General features: G+C 35.0%; 1 protein-coding gene across 2 annotated transcripts in view; it reads left to right on the top strand.

Annotated features, from left to right (window-relative positions):
* The window catches only part of GLRA3 (glycine receptor alpha 3), a 192,403-nt gene that overhangs the window by 147,069 nt on the left and 31,100 nt on the right, over window positions 1-14,234 (top strand). For both annotated transcript variants that reach the window (XM_049631350.1, XM_049631351.1), the window contains exons 6-7: window positions 2,421-2,558; window positions 9,845-10,059. In XM_049631350.1, the coding sequence (XP_049487307.1) occupies window positions 2,421-2,558; window positions 9,845-10,059 (353 nt within the window). The remainder of the gene's footprint in view (window positions 1-2,420; window positions 2,559-9,844; window positions 10,060-14,234) is intronic.

Raw genomic sequence — 14,234 nt, 5'->3', positions numbered from 1 at the left:
GACCATAAGGAGCTAGCATATTTTGATTATGAGTTTCCCATACCTAAGTCACTTTGTGTGGGCAATTGTCTAACATAAGGAAGCTAAAAATACTGCCTATAAATGGCATTAGAGACTACAGCTTGCTTTGAGGAAATCTCAGAGAGCTCGTTTCTTTTCACAGAAGACCCCAAGGAAAACTTAGAATGTAAAAACAAAATGAAGTTTCTCCATTGGTCTGTCTAAATTGGGATGAAATCTCACATATTTTGTCTTAGTCATTGCAGGTATGGGAGAATATGGCACATGTCTTACCTGGAAGCAGATAAGCAGTGGTGCCTGTATTAATATCTTTTTTTTAATGTCTTTTTTTTAAAACTTACTGTGAGAGAGAAAGCGTGCAAGGAAGGATGGGCAGAGAGATAGGGAGAGAGAGAATCCCAAGCAGGCTCCGTGCTATCAGCACAGAGCCCCAAATGGGGCTCGATCTCACAAGCCTTGAGATCATGCATGACCAGAGGGGAATTCAGGAGTCAGACGCTTAACCGACTGAGCCACCCAGCCACCCCTGTTTTACTACCTTTGATCTTTAAGAAATTGCATGTATTTTCTCTCTGGGTAAAATGGTATTTATAATGGATATATCAGAGGGCTTATGAATATAAGGAAGAGCCTTTTAATCACTAGTAACCAAATCATTAATTGCGAGGTTCAGTGAAACGTATTACAGTTAAAGCAAATCAAGCGTAGCCCTGTAGGTTCCCATATCTGCTCTGAAACCAGAATTCGGACATGCGCCTTCACTCTAGGTGACTTTCCAACAGCTAGCAAATAGTTCTCGCTCCATAAGGAGCCATCACACTGATGACACTGTGTTAAAACTTCGACAGCAGACTCCCGCAAAGTCCAGAGAGATCCTATCTCTAATCACTGATGCTCTCACTACTACCATCCCCGCCATCTAGTATATTCTACTAGATATGCCCAAGGGTTAGGTGCGTGCAGTTGAACCTCTGACTCCAGATTCTGCTCTTTCCGGAAGGTTCTTTTCCAGGTATTGTGGGAGAAGGGAGGATGATCAGTTCCCTTCTGTACACATTGCTCTGTCCAGCCAAATCTGCTCCATACCAGTTGTTCCTAATCACTCAACAGCCTCTTCCCTACAACACCAGCTCATTTCCAGGATAGCTTGTTTGGGACAATTTCCCTTGCTTGATGCTTCATGGATTTAGAGCTCCTGCTTCCTTTATCGCCCACTTGACTTAGCTCAGAAGCCAGATCCTATGTCCTCTCTCTACCTCCATGGTAGCAGTCTTCCTCCAAAAGCTCCATTCACTTTTTGTCTTTAAGTGTATGTTTCAGCAGCTTCTCATTCAGAACAGGGGGAAGATGAAATCCTTCTTTTCTTAGGTGCCACTCCTATATAAATATGAATTTTTCATTTACTAAAAGATGCTGACTTATTACAAAATATATTGGTTAATTCTGTCCCGAATTCACCAATAGTATGTGCAAGAGTTTCCTCCTCCACAAACTGTCTCACATGGATTTTCTTTGTACTCTGAGTTTCTCTGAATAGCTGGCATTTCTATTTAAAATACCATTTTGTTCATTTTGGGATTTGGAATGTAGAAGCAAATGCCATCAACTAAAATAGTTAATGATTAAATCAAGAAAGCTAGAAGGCTTGTGGTGCCTGGGTGGCTCAGTCGCCTAAGCATCCAACTCTTGATCTTGGCCCAGGTCATGATCTCATGGTTCATGAATTTGAGCCCCATGTCGGGCTCTGCACTGACAATATTCAGAGCCTGCTTGGGATTCTCTCTCTCTCTTCCCATCTCGTGTTTTCCTCTGTATTTCTCTCTTGCTCGCTCTTTCTGAAGATAAATAAACAGAAAGAAAGAAAAGAAAGAAAGAAAGAAAGAAAGAAAGAAAGAAAGAAAGAAAGAGGAAGAAAGAAAGAAAGAAAGAAAGAAGAAAGAGAGAGAGAGAAAAAGAAAGATATAAGCCTTGATATTTTCCCCCATAGATATTACAGTTTAGGCCTTTTCCTAATCAGTAACAATTTCAGTTTTTGTTGAACGAGTCCTGAGTACTTTGAGAGGTGAGGAGATATTTAATGGAGTGGAACCAAAATGAACTGTTGTAATAATTCTGTTGTGGCCCATTCCAAGGAAACAATGGATATGCATGTCCTTTGAAGTTTCTATATGCTATGTCATGGTTTTTATTAACCTGCTATGTTTTCTCATATTATTTGGTGAGTATTCTATGAGAATAGATTTCAACAGACTTTGGTGAGATGAAACTGTCAGTCTATCCAGTTAAGATGACACTGGTCTTCCCACCCTATGTGAAATGTACAAGTTTTTTGTTTTTTTTAATTTTATTTCTTTGAATGCGCTTTTATGCTATTAATATGTTTATTATGTTTTACCTAGTTGGGTACACAATGAATGACCTCATTTTTGAATGGCAAGATGAGGCGCCTGTACAAGTGGCCGAAGGACTCACTTTGCCCCAGTTTCTGCTGAAAGAAGAGAAAGATTTACGATACTGCACTAAACATTACAACACAGGTAGGGTTTGAACATTCTTTATAATGCCTGTGACTTCTGGTTTTATGATGTTCAATATTTCTTAATTATAGTGGTAGATTAATTATTTTAACTATTTATAGCTCAGTATTTTTCATAGTGACAGCAGAAAACAAATGTATGTGAAATTTACGAATACTTCAACTCAGTGCATGTTGTTATATAACTGATTCGTATAGGATCAAAGAAATGCTCAATTATATCTATTTTTTTCTTTTGCAAAAAGCCCACAGTTCTGTCTAAACAATATTTCAAAAAAAAAAAGTTCCTTTAATTTCTATGTGAACAATAAAATGTACTTTCTAGCTCTTCTTGGACAATATACGTTATGTTTGATGACAAAATGAAAGAAATTGCTTTTTTTTTTTTTTTAAAGCTTCATTTGCCTAAACCTCTCTTTTGGCTACAGTTTTATGCATTTCAAGTTACTGCTACCTAAGTACCTACTACTCACACTGACACAGCAGCCTTTTGCCTTTGAGGATAGATATATGTTTTTAACTTTAAATTTATTTTTGAGAGAGAGAGAGAGAGAGAGAGAGAGAGAGAGCATGTGAGCAAGGGAGAGGCAGAGAGAGACACACACACAGAATCTGAAGCAGGCTCCAGGCTCTGAGCTGTCAGCACAGAGTCCCACACGGGGCTGGAACTCACGAACCGGGAGATCATAACCTGAGCGGAAGTCGGATACTCAAGCAACTGAGCCACCCAGGCGCCCCAAGATTTTGTTTTTAACACCAAGGATTGATATATTTGCACATTCATGAGATCTGTTCTCTTCTCTCAATCAGTACGGACTATTCCCATAATATTTATTCTTGCTGCCTAAACTATTCCTACAAATTCTGTTAAACCACCCACAAGTGAGTCATCACTTCAGTGCGGTTAGTCCACAGCCTCCCACTGGCATCAGCTGCTGCTCCTATTATTTCCTTACAGTAACTATGATTCCTCTTTGGCTCATCGATTGCCAGTACTGTGACCTGACCTTTCACTCTACAAGGTCTTCAATCTCTTTTATCTCTTTAATCAATTCATAGTACCTGGTGAAAAAGTCACTGCTGTTTTCTTAGCCCAGGGATGAGGCTGATATTTAATTTAATGGGGAGTTCAAGGTTAAGATCTCAACCCAAAGATAAAGGGCAAGCAGGTCAATACCAGGGTCCTGGCTCAACTCTCCAGGGTCAGTCACAGTGACAAGCAAATTTTAGAGAGATGCTAAGAAGCGACTAGAGTTGGTATAAGCTGGTGGACTGGTTTCCTAGGGCTGCTGTAACAAAATGCCACAAACTTGGGGTCTCCCCAAGACTCTCTTCTACGTCTCCCCTTACTCTATGAGTTGGCCACAGTGGCTTGCTTTCTTACGTACACCCACCGATTCCTGCTTTGGGTCCTTTGTATTTGCTCTTCCTTCTGTACATGCTCTTCTATACTTACATACATACTTCTCTACGTACATTCTTCTACACACACAAACATACTGTTTCCCCAAATTGTCCCAAACTCAATACTCTCACATAGTTCCGGACTGCTCAAATGACTCCATAACAAACACATGCTAAATGCCCAAATGCCCCCTTCCACTTACTGCTTTCACTGCCTAAAATTTTATCTTTAATTTCTATGCTTACTTACGTATTGTTTCCTTTATTACCAAAAGTTTTTAAAGCCAAGGATTATATATAGTTTATTTCTTTGTTTCCTCAGTCTGCTGAAGTATGAAGATACTCAACAAGTATTTGTTGAGTAAAATAGTAAATAAAAAGTGGATTTGAACATGGAGAATTTGTCTGTACATGTGAGAGTATTACAATCTTTTCCTGGGAGGGGCAGATTTACTCTAAACAGGAAACTTTCCCTTTAGCTCTGTATCGGCAAGCAGGCTTTTTTTCCCCCTCCAGTTGTGTTGAGGTGTAATTGACATAAAATAATAGGTTAATCAGCGTGCAACATGCTGATTTAATATATGTATACACTGTTAAAAGATTCCCCTATCAAGTTAGTTAATACACCCATCCCTTCACATACTTACCTTTTGTGTATGTGAAAATATTTACGTTCTACTCTCCTAGCAAATTTCAATTATACAGTAGTGTTATCAACTCTAGTTGCCATGTTATCTAGATCCTCAGACCTTGTTCATCTTGTAACAAAGGAATTTTTTTTTTTTTTTAACAACTCTATTGAGGGGCTCCTGGGTGGCTCTCAGTTGGTTAAGCATCTGACTCTTGATTTCAGATCAGGTCATGATATCGCTGTTGGTGAGACAGAACCCTGTGGCCTCTGCACTGACAGTGTGGAGCCCGCTTGTGAATCACTCTCTCTCCCTCTCTTTGCCCCTCTCTCACTTGCATTTTCGCACTCTTTCTCTCTCTTTCAAAATAAATAAATAAACATTTAAAACAATGCAACAACTCTATTGAGATATAATTGAGGTACTATAAAATTCATTTGTTTAAGGAACACAGCTCAGTGATTTTTAGTATATTTACCGAGGTGTGCGACCATCACCATATCTCAGAACATTTTATCACCTAAAAAAAATAAACCTCATAACCATTAGCACTCCTTCCCATCCAGCAGCCCTAGGTAATCAGTAGTCAACTTTCTGTCTCTATAGCTTTATATTTTCTGGATGTTTTATATAAATGGAATCATATGTGGTCTTTGTGATGGTCTTTTTTCACTTTGAAGAAAGTTTTTGAGATTCATCCCATGGTAGCATATTTCCATACTTCATTCCTTTTTATTCCCGAATAGTACTCTATTATATGGATATACCTCATTTGTTTTTTTTTTTTTTATTCATTCACCAGTTGATAGACATTGGGAGTGTTTCCAACTTATGAGCCACTTATGAACACTCATATACATATTTTGGGGTGAATCTATGTCATATCTCTTGGGTATATAATTTGGAGTGGAAAGTTGGATCATGTGGTAAATCTATGTTTAACATTTTAAAGAACTGCCAGTCTGTTTTTCAAAGTATTCACACCATTTTACAACCCTTCCATCAATCAGTGAAGGTTCCAGTTTCTCCACATCCTAACCAACCCTTGTTATTGTTCATCTCTTTTATTATAGCCATTTTAGTGGGTGAAACAATATCTCATTGTGGTTTTGATTTACATTTCTTTAATGAGTAATGATGAAAATCTTTGCATGTGCTTTTTTTAATGTTTATTTATTTTTGAGAGAGAGAAAGAGAGAGACAGAGACAGAGAGAGAGAGCAAGCGAGGGGCAGAGAGATAGGGAGAGGATCCAAAGCAGGCTCTGTGCTGTCATCCCAGAACCCTATGTGGTGGAACTTGAACTCATGAACCTGAGATTGTGACCTGAGCTGAAATCTGACACTTAAGCACTTAATAGACTGAACCATCCTGGCTCCCCTTTTCATGTGCTTATTGATATTTGCATATCTTCTTTGGAAAAAGATGTTTATTCAATTTTCTTACCTATTTTCTGATTCAGTTATTTCCCTTTTTTAGTATTGACTTACATATGCTTTTTCCCAGTTGGTAGATTGTCTTTTCACTTTCTTAATTGTGTCATTTGAAGCCCCAAAACTTTTAATTTTGAGGAAGCCAAATTTATCACTTTTTTTCTTTTATTTCTTGTGATTTTGGTATTGTATTTAAAAAAATTATTGCTTAACCCAAGGCTATAAAGATTTACCCCATGCCTTCTTCTAAGAATTTTGTAGTTTTAGAATTTGCATATAGGTCTATGATCCATTTTGAATAGTATGAGATGGGGTAGATGTTCATTCTTTTGCATGTGAACACAAAGTTCTCCCTGTACATCTATTGAAAAGACTGATATTTCACTATAGAATAGCTTTAGTCCTTTGTTGAAAATCAGTTGACCATAAATGATCATTTCTGGACTTCAGCTCTATTCCAGTGAACTGCATATCTATATGAGATGACCATGTTTTGTAGTTATTGTAGATTTGTAGCAAGCCTTGAAATGGGGAAATGTGAGTCCTCCAAATTTGTTCTTTTTTCCCCTGAAGGCTGTATTGGTTGGTTATTCTAGGTCCCTTGCATTTCCATACTAATTTCAGAATCAGCTTGTAAATTTCTGCATAAAGGCAGTTGATATTTTGAGAGAGATTGAAATGAATTTGTAGAGCAATTTGGGAAGTATTTTGATTTAGCCATATTTAGTGTTTTAATTAATGACAGAATGACTTTCCATTTGTTCCAATTTTCTTCAATTTTGTTCAGCTATGTTTTGTATTTCTTTAGTGTGGAAGCCTTGCACTTCTTTCATTAAATTTACTTATTAGTATTTTATTTTATGTGGTTCTATTATAAATGGAATTGTTTTTTTTAATTTGATTTTTTATTGTTTATTGCTAGTGTTGAGAAACACAACTGATTTTTGTATAGTGATAGTATATCTTATAACCTTGCTGAACTCAGCAGTTCAACTAGATTTTTAGTGAATTCTCTAGGATTTCCCACATGCAAGGTAATATTTCCTGCTTGTAGAGATACTTTTAGTACTGCCTTTTCAATCTGAATGCCTTTTTCTTAATTGTTGGCCTAATTATCGTGGCCAGAACCTCTCACTACAATGCTTAATAGATGTGGCAAGAGAAGACATTCTTGCCTTGTTCCAGAATTTAGTAGGAAAGCACTCAGCTTTTCACCATTAAGTATGGTATTAGCTGTAAGTTTTTCATAGAAGCCTTCTATCAGGTTGAGGAAATTCCTTTCTGTTTCTAGTTTGTTGTGTTTGTTACGAAAGACTGTTGGATTTTTCACAAAGTTTTACTTCTGTTGAGATGATCATTTAGTTTTGGTTTTTGTTCTATTAATATAGTGTATTACATTGACTTTAAGGCTAAGCCAACTTGCTTTCATTCCATAATTGTAGTTGGTTACGGTGTATAGCTCTTTTCATATGTTGCTAGATTCAGTTTGCTAGTATTTTTCTGGTTTTCTTGCATTTATATTCATAAGAGATATCGGCTGTATACATTTTTTTCCTGGGATGTCTTTATCTGGTTTTTCTATCAGGGTAATACTCACCTCATTGAATGAATTAGGAAGTATTCCCTTCTGTCTATTTCCTGGAAGAGTTTATGTAGGATTGTTATTCATTTGTCTTTAAATGTTTAACAATTCACCAGTGAAGCTTTCTGGTCTTTAGTTTTCCCTTGTGTGAAGTTTTAAAATGACTAATTCAACCTCTACTTTTTATAGGCCTATTCAGATTTCTATTTCTTCTTGAATCAGTTTCAGTAATATGTGTCATTCTATATATTTGTACATTTCATCGCTTGTTGGTATACAGTTATTCCTAGTAATTTTTATAATCCTTTTAATTTCTCCAAGTAGCAATATCCTCTCTTTAATACCTGCTTTTAATAACTTTTTTTTGCTTGATCCATCTCAGCCAGGATATTTTAATTGCAAATTACAGACAACCCAAATAAAAAGTTCAACTGCCATAAAATAGTCAACCTTGTGCCCATTTTTATATTGGATTATTTGCCTTTTTATCATTGAATTGCAATAATTCTTTACATTTTCTCTAGGTTTTTTTTTTGAAGAAAAGTTGAGACTAGAATGCATTTTTTTTTTACTTTGTAACTAAAAAATGAATCAATCAAAATAAATTTTGAATCACTTACAAGAAATAAAATTTAAGCCTTAAAAGTAAAATAATTAAATAACTAATAATAAAATAAAATGACAGTCAAAATATAAATGTACTTAAAGAAGCTCCAGTGCTTATATCAGAATTTGTATAACTTGTTCATTTTTCTCTCTAGAACCACACATACACATGTGGTACACATGTGTATATTTTTATCTATTATCAATTAATTTATTATTAATTATATCATGAGATTACTTGGATTATTAATAGTGATAACAAGAAAATGTCTGTTATTCTTACCCTATTTCATTATTTAACTTTTTATATTTTAATATAATTTTAATTTTTTTTTATGTTTATTTCTGCAAGAGACAGAGCGCAAGTGGGGGAGAGATAGAGAGAGAGGGAGACACAGAATCCGAAGTAGACTCCAGGCTCTGAGCTGTCAGCACAGAGCCCATATGTTTTAATATAATCTTAAAAATATAAATTTATTTTTAAATATTTCAAGAATTTCTAGGCATTCTGTATGTAGTTGATAAATTGATGAAAAGATCATAGATAGCTTGCATGTATGTTTCTGATCACTAAACACTAAAGAGTGGAATCTAACTTCCCCAGAGTTTCTGAAACTTTGTTAGGGATTTTAAGCTCTGAAATCTCATCCATCCTTTCATCTAGCGAGTGTCCTGTGCATCACAGTAGCACGTGGCTCAAGCCACATTTCTAGAAATTTTGCCCTGAAACTTATCTAAGAATACACTACTAATTTTCTTGGATGTGCTCTGTGATTCTCTTTCACAACTGGATCAGAGAATGTCACTTAAAAAAAGATCAGCATGTTAACTCACTGACCTTAATAAAACCAAGAATTTGGTTATTCAGATAAACAGTTATTTTAGGGAAAGATAACATGGTAATAGCACTAAGAACTATAGTCCGAGGGTAAGCAGAGATAACAACAAAATGGTTAACTAAGACATAATTAATTCCTCTATTAGTTACTTACCATAATAGAGACACATGTCGTAAATATATAGAGTAAATATATCTCAGGTTATTTTAGTGTGTTTTTAAATTATGCTCAAATTTATTGATGGAAAATAACATGTTTTGCTCTTCTTTGCATTAATAGTTTCCAAATTATTAATGCATAATTTATATAAATTACATTTAAGGAAGTATTTATCTTCAACTGAATTTTTCCTTTAGCACTTACTTTAAAGTAAATGTAAAGGCCTCTGGACCAAATAGCACCTGGCTCTAAGTAAGTACTAAACAGACACCATCAATGAGTAAAGAAGGCCTTTATGTAATAGACACACACTTCTCCTGTCTTATCTCAGAAACAATTGCTAGAATCAAGTGAAATAATAGATGTTTGAGTACTTTCAAAGTAGGAAGTGCTAATCAAATGTGAAGTAATAAGATTACAGACTATTTCCTGGTAAGTATACTCTCATGTTGCTTCCAGATGCTTACAGAACTAGAAGAAAACTATTTTTTCAGAAACCAATTTGCATATATGATTTAGGATCTCTTCTCACTGTCATGGAAAATTTTAGGACAAAATATAAAAAAAAATGTGACATTTGATACCATACAAAGACCTATTTTTACCAATTGCTGCATTTATTTTACAACCAACTAGGCAAATTTACATGTATAGAAGTGCGATTCCATCTTGAACGACAAATGGGATACTATCTGATCCAGATGTACATTCCCAGTCTCCTGATCGTGATTCTATCCTGGGTTTCATTCTGGATCAATATGGATGCTGCTCCAGCCAGGGTAGCCTTGGGAATAACTACTGTTCTGACTATGACCACACAAAGTTCAGGATCTCGAGCATCCTTACCAAAGGTAAGTGTGCTAAATGGACATACACATACATTTGCACAAATATTTGTAGGTAGAAAATATTTTTACATTAGAAAATTAACAGATACAATTGCCAGCTTTCGTCATTTCTTTTTCAACAGGATGTAGTATTGATTACTAATTTTTAAGGTAATATAAAACCAAGGAAAAAAACTTGTAAATCACAGAAATAGATGGGGAAGCTTTCTGTAAACCAATGATATCTTCCTTTGCAGTTGTGTTATAATCCCCAGTTATTTAAATATCAGTAACACTCTTATACATTGTGGAATTTTTTTATCTATAGATTTTTAAACATTTAGAGATCTATAAAACATGTGTGTAAGTTAAATCTACACAGTAACTTTACATGGTGGCCCAATACTCCATTGCATGGATGTGCTGCTATAGTAATATACTTACTATTAGGACTGACACAATAATGAACTTTAATATGATGAACATTATATTCATGAATATGTATGTGTGTGTGGTATGTATGTGTATGTATATGTATATGTATATATGTGTGTGTGTGTGTGTGTGTATAGCTTTACATATACTTTGCACTTTTCCTTAGTATAAATTCTTAGAACTGGATTCACTGTACTAATAGCTGTACGTATTGATATGTATTGCCAAATGTATGTCAAGAAAAATTCACGGCAGTTACTCCTACAAGTATTGTATGAGGGCACCCATAGTGCTATATGTAGCATTTATTATTTTTGTGGGGTTTTTTTTTTTCCTCTGGCTTTTAAGTTGCCATAGGTCAATAAAAAGGAAAGCTTATCTAATATGATTTTAGTCCATGCTGAGCTGCCAGAATTAAAATAAACTGTTCTCTCTATGAAGTTTATAAAAGAACCCAATATTTCCTTTTACAACATATGCTGAAATAAAACATAGGAAGCTTTTTTAATCCATTTAGCAAAATAGCAATAGAAAATTATTTTCCTCAAACTGAGGGTTGATGGGGGGTGGGAGGGAGGGCAGGGTGGGTGATGGGTATTGAGGAGGGCACCTTTTGGGATGAGCACTGGGTGTTGTATGGAAACCAATTTGACAGTAAATTTCATATATTAAAAAATAAAAAAAATAAATAAATAAATAAATAAAAAATAAAGTGGAGTTTTAAAGATTGAAAAAAAAAAAAAGAAAGAAAATTATTTTCCTCTCCTAAATGACTTCTAAGAAAAATTTCTAGTATCTAAATTAAGTAATCCTGTCTAGCTTCCAACAAGCTTCACTATTATTTTCATTACGATCATAGAGATGTAATAGAATATAGTAGCTTTTCTTGTGCATTTGATGCTATCTATCTGCGATGCCAAGCAAATTATAAATCTACGATCACGGCTTCCTTAACTCTTACTGAATCACATTGTATGATTCAATTTATTAGATTAAAATGCCTAAATAAATAAAAGCTGATGGCAGGACATTTTATCACTAAAATGTTACTTCATATAGGAAGAACTTGACATTTAACAATGCTCACACTGCCTAGATAAAATTTAATGGTTGTCTTTCAAAATAAAGTCTACTTTTATTGACACTTAATTGAATTTTCAAAATGACCCATATCAACTAGTGCTTTATAAAAATATTGTTCAAGTGAAAATTATAAGTCTGTTTATAAGATTAAGTTAATAAGTCTCAATGATTATTTATATAGGTATAAATGTCTCAAGGGATCTGATTAAAATAGTTGAAGTCCTATAGTCAATTTGTAAAGGAAATTCCCAGTTTACTCATTGATTTTCTTCATGAGCTAAACAAAAATGAAAGCACATTCATTCTGTAAGTTGTCAACTAGAAAGAAGAGAACAAAATGCTCCATTTCAGAAAGCAACAGCTTCTATGAGACACAGTATAAAGACATTTGAATACAGACATAAAGGCAGAATTGGGAGAGCACGAAGGTCTGAGTGGAAGAAACAGAAATAAAGAAAGAAACAATTTTTTTTTTTTAAACAAAGAATAGAGACACAAGTTTTTTTAAAAAGAAAGAAAATCTTGGGATGTCTTTATACTTTTTCTTAAGATATAAGAAATATTTTTTAAAAAAATCATTAATTTCACTATGATCTCAGGGAAGGAATAAATTTTCAATTATGAGTTCAATTATATACATAATGTATACAAAGCCTTTACATCTCTTAAATCATAGAGACAATGACCACAATGGAAATGTGATAACAGATTTAATTCCAACCCACAAAAAAATAATTGATTACCAAAGTAATATCTTAAGAGAAAGTGACCATATCATTTTAGGCTTTGTGATAGTTAAGGAATGGGAGGTTGAACATATTGTTATTATTTTTTTAAGTTTATTAATTTATTTTGAGAGACAGAGAGAGAGAGAAAGAGAGAGAGTGAGAGAGAGCACATGTGAGGAAAAGAGAGAAGGAGAGTCCCAAGTCTGATGTGTTGCTCAAATTCATGGACAGTGAGATCATGACCTGAGCCCAAATCAAGAATCAGATGATTAACTAACTGACTCACCTAGGTGCCCCAGAACATATTCAGTTATGTATATTAGAATTCAGGAAGGGAAGCACTGATGATCCAGGATAAACAACAAGAATTAACCTATTCAAAGAGATCATTCAAAAGAGGAGAAAATCTCTTGAAAAATGAAATTTTTATCCTGTGATTTTGGGGTGCTAGAAAGACAAGAGGTGAGGGCCCACACTTGCCTTTGGGAACAGATGACTAAATCCTACACCTTAAGGCCTGCTATATTCTCAACCTCACAAAAGAACCTTCAAGATGTCTAAAAATCTTGCCACTGAAATATCCACCATTCTCCTACTGGCAAAATCTAGGAAGTAGGAAAACAAAATTAAATTCAGGAAACCAATAGAAGATTATCAGACAGAAGAGGAAGAAACAATAAATCATTAATTTATAGTAATTGCTTGGTGTTTTGTCCAGGCTGTGTGCCAATGCATCTCCTACAGGATACGAAGGAGCTTGGAAATCAGTCAAGTAAGGGTCAGGGTAGAAAATTGGAAAGTCTCAAAGGATATACCTTAGCCAGCACCTTGAGAACTGCAGAGCTGAAAAGATTCCTCTCTGATATTTCCTGTTGCATTTTCCTCTACAGTGTCATAATAAATCAAGCATGTAATAGTCCAAAGCAAAAAGACCCCTGTGATTCATTTCTTGGAATGTGGAACTATATGGAGTTTCTGCAGGGCCTACATTAGGTGACAAGAAGAGGGTGACAATACAGCCTATTGCCAGCAATTTTATAAAGTTGTATAACTTTAGGGACACTCTTTAACACTGTGTGCTTGGAGAAGAATGAGCGAGGGAAAAAAATGGTGATGACCATGGAGCCACGTCATGGATGGTCTTATAAACCTTAATGAAGATCAGGTTTATTTTTAGTGGATTTTGGAGGGATTTTAATGAGAGCAGTAATCATTCTGACTTTTATTTGAAGATCAGATAGAAAGGGTACAAGTGGAAGCAGAGAAACTCCAAACAAACAATTGTAGTCTAGAGCAGGTGATGGTCTGGCTAGACTGGTAGCCATAGAGGTGGAGAGTAGCGGATGTATTTAGAAAGAGGTAAGTGTTTTAAAGAAAAATGTATTTGGAAGTGAAATACATTATGACAGGGGACACTCAGGCCTCAGACTTCAGGGAGTAAACCTATAGCTGGATAGGGAAGCAGAATAGAGATGATTTTTCTAAGAAAGAAAGAAGGCCCAGAAAGAAGGGAAAAAGATGTATTTGTGGTTGGCCCTCCTCCTCCAGTTGGAAATAAACCTGAATATTCAGTCTTATTTTTCTTTTCTTTTCCCAGGGCCATCTCCCCACCCTCCTCTCTCTCTCTCTCTCTCTCTCTCTCTCTCAGTCTCTCTCTCTCTCTCTCTCTCTCTCTCTCTCACACACACACACACACACAGAATAGATTAGACAGCTGAATTAAAGGCAAGACCGACTCACCTTAAAACTTTACTCCCAAACTCTGAGATCTCAACATTTTGTGATTTTTTTTTTTTTTTACATTTAGAAAAGCAATCTTCCCAGGAGACTCAGGTTTAATCAGAAGTGAAAGAGAAGATGGTAATAATCATTTAATTATTTTTGAGTATATATTTGATTTATACTAATACCTAGTTAAAATCTTGGCACTGAGGGAATTACATTTTTTATTAT

Source organism: Panthera uncia, chromosome B1 (genome assembly GCF_023721935.1).
Source record: "Panthera uncia isolate 11264 chromosome B1, Puncia_PCG_1.0, whole genome shotgun sequence".
In the NCBI taxonomy this organism is placed as follows: domain Eukaryota; kingdom Metazoa; phylum Chordata; class Mammalia; order Carnivora; family Felidae; genus Panthera; species Panthera uncia.
Note: the sequence above shows the minus strand (reverse complement) of the source record. Positions and strands in the feature narration are given on the sequence as shown.